This window comes from Scomber scombrus, chromosome 3 (assembly GCF_963691925.1).
Source record: "Scomber scombrus chromosome 3, fScoSco1.1, whole genome shotgun sequence".
Lineage (NCBI taxonomy): Eukaryota > Metazoa > Chordata > Actinopteri > Scombriformes > Scombridae > Scomber > Scomber scombrus.
Window position 1 is genome coordinate 8588641 of NC_084972.1, and position 6000 is coordinate 8594640.

The 6000-nt window shown below is 41.8% G+C and overlaps 1 protein-coding gene across 1 annotated transcript in view; it reads right to left on the reverse strand.

The window, feature by feature from the left end:
* Positions 1-5594, reverse strand: part of lrig1 (leucine-rich repeats and immunoglobulin-like domains 1) — a 37089-nt gene extending 31495 nt beyond the window's left edge. The window contains exon 1 of the mRNA XM_062416411.1: positions 4607-5594. Coding sequence (XP_062272395.1) covers positions 4607-4914 — 308 coding nt within the window. The 5' untranslated portion in view covers positions 4915-5594. The remainder of the gene's footprint in view (positions 1-4606) is intronic.
* Positions 5595-6000: the final 406 nt, after the last annotated feature.

Sequence of the window (6000 nt, forward strand, 5' to 3'; positions counted from 1 at the left end):
CCCCAGCCCCTGTCAGGAAACCACCAACACAAACCCATTTCCTGAGGGCAGAAGCCAAAACCAACTATCGGGGGTGGTGTTTACCAATAAGGCTGCGAGGCTGTGAGGTTGAAGGCTAAGGCGGTCGGGCTCGAGTAGCAACAGTAGGTTTTGGTGTGTGCACACTGAGCATTATAGACTGTTAGGAAACCACTACAGGAAATGCAGGTTCACAAAGCGGATCATTCAGGGTTTAGACCTCTTCTTGCTTTAGATCAGAGTTTCTCTAAGTTGGTGATGCAGCAATTCAACACTGAAAAAAAAATAATTAAAAGACAAACACCATAAAATCTTTCTATAACCCCTAACAATGAAAAAAAAACACATCAAAATTTACAATCTTGCATGAGAAACGATGGACAGAAGCTGGCAAACAGACACAGAGTATCTGCTTTATGTCTATCCGACCACAGCGATCGCAGCCAAAATTAGCAATGCTTATGCTTTTATTTACTTGTAAAATCCCATTACGCCAGTGGCACTGTGGGCAAAAGTGCCTTTTATACACATTACTGCGGCTGCAAAATAAGATAAGGCACCACTCCTGAGAGGGAATATGTGACTGTGTGAGAGCAAACTTGATTTGACTGTTATTAGGCTATTCATCAATCAGAAAACTGCGGATAAACATCAGAGACTGGTGGGCAGTTTGTTAAATGTCACAGACACGGATGTAAGAGAAAAGAAAGTGTTTCGAATACAAATCTGGGACTTCATGACTAGACAGGCTTTAAAAGAAGCTATATCAAGCCCATTTTAACTCCAGGTGTTCAAAACTGTGCCGTCACAGCGACATACACTGTAGTCAATTCTTGTTTTTCTTCTTTAAGGGGCTCAATCACACATCTTTCCCCCCATGGCCATCTCTCCTCATTAGCTCAGTTTGCTCTGCCGAGATGTGCCAACATGTTTGAATGCTCATCAAGGCCACTTTCTCAGGACCATTAAAATCAGGGTCCTAAAGGGTGATTATTTGGACAACTGGTAAGCATTAGTGCTTTTTTTTCCCTTCTTCCTTCTCCATCTAGAGCTGTGGCTGTGTTTGTTCATCAGAGGACTCGGGACCGTGCCACTGATGGATGATCTGCAGGCAACGCATACAACCACAACCGCCCGTCTCCTCTGGGCCTGGAATCATCAGATGATATCAGATTGACTGAATCACTAAAAATTACAAAAAAAACCCCCAGTCATAAGAAAGAGTGGGAGGGTGATAGGTCATTATGGAACTTCCTACACCCACTTTGCGCCACATGAATCATCACGTCCTGTGAAAGAAAATAAAGCTGTGGGTTCAGCATGTTTCTATACAGTTCTTGAAAATTTGATATAGGAAAAGATGAGGAGGAAAAATGTCATCTGTGAGATATCAGAAGCTACGTGCGCACAATTTAAAGCTAGCAATACATTTTGTAAAATACCAAAAGCTTCAGTCAGAGCACTTTTGTTGCTGAGTAAATGTGAAAGTAACCCGACTGAAGAAAAGAAGCTGGTGGTTAGTTCAATATATAAAAGAATCTACATTTTATATGTTCATGCCAAATGTACAGGATCACACTGCATCCTGTATCATTTCCCACCAGCTCTCCATCTCTCCTACATACAGGTGACAGTAGGATTTCTCTCTTTAAGACTTTTTTTCCTCCGCAGGTCCTGACCTACTACTGTAAAGCCAGTTGAGTTTACGAGCCTGTGTAAAGATAATTACAACATTTATATGACAGCGTGGTCGCTCTTCACCCACACAAAAGGGTGGAAAACGTATCTGCAGCTGGAGTTATCCTCTCTGTTTGAAACTACCTTAAAGTTACAGACAACAAAGCAGATCATGGAGGACCTTTAAAGTCTTCATGTGGTTGTAGAAAGCCCACGTATATGTCAAACTAATTAGGGAGCTGCTTGTCTGTTAATATCTGTTGTCACAAATGCTTTAGACATTTATGTAACAGTCAAAATCCTACAGGTGTTTCATGTTGTTTAGATTTCCATCTCCATTATGTAGGAGTGACAAAAGGGCAAACTGGCCTGAGTGACTTGTGTTTATTGACACCCACCAATACTGTCCTCCCTCCCCACCACCACTCCTCCTGCTGCTGCTGGCTGCCTGAGGTAAACATAACAGAGACTGTTGATTCCACACTGATTTCACCTAAATGTAGAGATGGACAAACACACTACAACCAGGATATTGTGTAAATAGACACTCTGTCGGCGCTGACAGGATAAAACTCTACAACCCTCATTATAACAACTATTGCTGTTATAATGTATTTTGCAACAATACAAATGACTAACACATACACTCACAGTCTGCACATGCACATACTTGTGCACATGCAGCATTCAAATACTAAAATAACAACTTTCAACTCACAACACAAAAAAGCCATTTCATCCAGTCAATTGGACAGGACTTGGAAGGTACCTTATAATGGGATCACATTAGGCCACAAGTGGAATTGTTCATACTTGTCTCTTTGGGTTTACAGTAATCATTCATTAATCTGGCTCGTTTACAAACCCCAGAGGAAAGGAGCTGGTTCCCTTTGAGTTACCTGCCAACATTGTGTGACTATCTCAAAGTAGTGTGGAAATATGCAACCTAGGTGTTTTAAACGATAATTCAAAGCCATAAAGCCATTCCCTTTGAAAACAACAAGATTGCGGGTCCTTAAATCTTGACCGATAAGGTTTAGCCAGGACAATATAAGTAGACTTGGAGGGAGACACAGCTCACTCTGTACCCTGCTGGTATACACACCAAAAGGTTTAGGGCAGCTGTATCAGATGGGACACTTGTCTCACAGTAGTTGTGTATTGTCCAGGAGGACAGGAAGAGTAGTGTGTATCTGCGTACATGCATGATAAACAGCAACTGCACTTGAACCTAGCTAAATGGTGCTTCAGGGCAACGAGGCTGCACAGGCACAAGTGCTGTTATTCATGTTTTTAGAGGACTTTTTTAAAAGTTGCATTCCTCACTTCCCAGGGGAAGACAAACTGCCTAACACAGGAACCTGGGAGCCAGAAGAGTCTTTGGTCTTTAACCCCATGTTTCCAGCAACTCACACACACACACACACACACACACACACACACACACACACACACACACACACACACACACACACACACACACACACACACACACACACACACACACACGCTGAAAATCCTGTGACAAGACGCCTAATTGTCACTGAGGATTCACAATTGCCACTGGACACAATTCGGCGAGAGCCAAAATGTTGATTAGAAGGACAGAGAGTAGTGTTGTCTGTAAATAAATTGTGTCATTCAGCTTGATAAATGCTGAGGTTCCCTAAACACTGGAGGATGTTCCAAAAAAATGCCTCAAATTGGCTCATTTCCTAAATGAACTAGCAGACAGGGGCTCAACTGTTGTCAGTCTTATCTTGTTTAATTTACAAGAAATCCAATTTGTAAGCTATGGGCGATGAGCTAGCATTATAGCAGCAAGTTTCAGGGTAATACCTGCCATAAATCTCCCTGAATAAAGCAGTCATTTATTTGTTGTGACATGTTCAGGTCTATTTGTTTACTCACCCTGAAATAACAGTCTGTTCTTTTAATTATTTCTTAGAATAAGAGTAAATACATTTTAAATGAAAGGAAATTAAAATTAAAGACACTGTGCACAGAGGGAAAACGTTTTATGTGGCAATTTAAACCTATGAATTGTTTTCTACCTGGCAGATAGTTAAAAAGGCTCATGTTTATCATTCACAATAACTCGATGAGCCCTGGAGCAAAGCATGTCACCAGCTACTAATTGAAATTCACTAGCACAGTGCCCTTCTAGAAAAGTTCTACGTGCCTCTTCTTGCAGTTATATTAGATCATAATCCCTGATTAAACAACATCAGAGAATACACAATAAATCCTAGAATATTAATCAGGATTAAAGCTCAACTGATAAAAACAAGTTCACCCGAGTCGTTCTGTTGTAAAAGATAAGGTGACTACTTCATTCATGACCTGCATTAACAATCCTAATCAAGTCACAACATGGTAAGAAGTGTCCAAACAGTGCTGCTGGTGAGTTGTTCCGCTGGTTTCCAGAGTAGGGTGCAGGGACCTCCGGAGGACTTTAAAAAGGTTACAAGGGGTCCCCAGCATAATGAGGAGCATTAGGATTGTTTTACTCTTAACTTTTTCTCACTCTCTGTCACTGTTATAGAGAGGGAATAAGTATTACTACTCCGACAATTAGCCTCAATCTTACTGCTATAGTTCATAGACAATTATGCAACTCAAAGCAAATCCATTAAAATCTTCTCAGATGGGATTCCTTGAGAGAAAACCGTGTCAACTGAGGTCCACTGCCTAGTGTGCTGGCAATTGTGTGTGTGTGTGTGTGTGTATATATATATATATATATATATATATATATATGTGTATATATATATATATATATATATATGAGTATTTGACAAAACCTTTCACGTCTCTATGCTGTTATACACTTTACTTTTCTTTACACACATTGTTTTCCCGTTTTGGGCTGCTCAATAAATAGGCTACAGCAACTAAGCGCTTTACTTACAGGGAAACAGTCCGGACTGGAAGGTCCACAGGCGTAGCTGTCAGCTCCATGTTACTACAGTCCACTGAATCTCCGCTGCAGGTACAGTTCTGGGCACAAGGTACATCTGAACTCAATCCATAACTGATATACAGTTCGAGCGACAAAATTAAATAAAAAACACAACGAGAAGCATATCCAAATCGTCCCGGGGACGCCGCCATTTTGTATCCAGTTTTAATAGCGCGGCCGCTGAGCTCTCTCCTCGTACCCCCAAACTGGAATATTAATGGAGCTTCGGAAAGATTTGAATGTCTTTTATAGCACATTAATTTGTTTTCTTGTGATGCAGAGTGGTTAACGCGAACAGCGGGGGTGTAGTGAAATGTTTTCCATCCCAGTAACAGTCATTTAGGACACAAGTTCGCAGTCCAACTTTCTCCTCTGGTGTCCGACGCGGGCTAAAATCAAAGGTGCTTCACAGATTAACCAGCGTTAAGTCAAAGTAAGTACATTTACACGTCGTCCTGGGTGTAAAATTAAGTTGCAGGAGTGTGTCCATAAAAGGTTAAACACTACTTTCTCGAAAGGACCACTACTTTTCATGACATGTTTGAAAACATGCAACAAGAAAAAAAAATGTTAAAGGACACAGTGCGTCCGAATAACTCTCACAGTAAGCGTTGGTAGGCGAAAACAGCAGCAAAACTGTTTTAAAACTTAACAAAACAGTGACTTCTGAGAGGTATTAAATGTGCAGCACAAAGTTGAAGTTGAGCGAATAAGTTTTTGAGCCGCAGTGCCAGAAAAAACCTCCAGCGTTGGTCTCTCAAGCCGAGCGCTGCATATCGTACAAATCTCCCCAGCGCTTCGCCGCTGTTAGCTGCATAAAATCCAACTTTGAGATACACTCTTCTCCTCAAAAGCTCAACCAACAGTTTATCAGGTGCAGTCTGTGGTCACAAAATCTCGACGATCCGATTAATAGCAAAATAGACTCCCCCCTCCTTCCGACCGTGTACCACCACCATGAGTTTTTTCCTTTCTTGAGTTACTTTTCCTTTTTTTCTGGGTGAGCGGCGTAGTCCCACGTTGGATGCACAACAGCGATTCCAGGGTCCTCCCACAACTTGTCGTGATTGGCTGTTGTGATTTGACTGGCGGATCAAGTCGTAACCTGATTGGTCGTTACGGGTTCTCCGTACGTCGCGGAGTTGGAGAGCCTTTGAGCGGCTGTCACTCAGCGGTCGCTGGCCCCGCCTGTGTTTCCCACCCCGGGGTGTGAAACCGCACCACCTCCTCACACTCTCACTGCTTCTTAAAGAGACAATCACCAAGATCAAGCTCTGTAATCGCATTATAACAAGCCGTAATAACATAATTGGTTTGAGCACTATAACAATTTAATTTGAAGT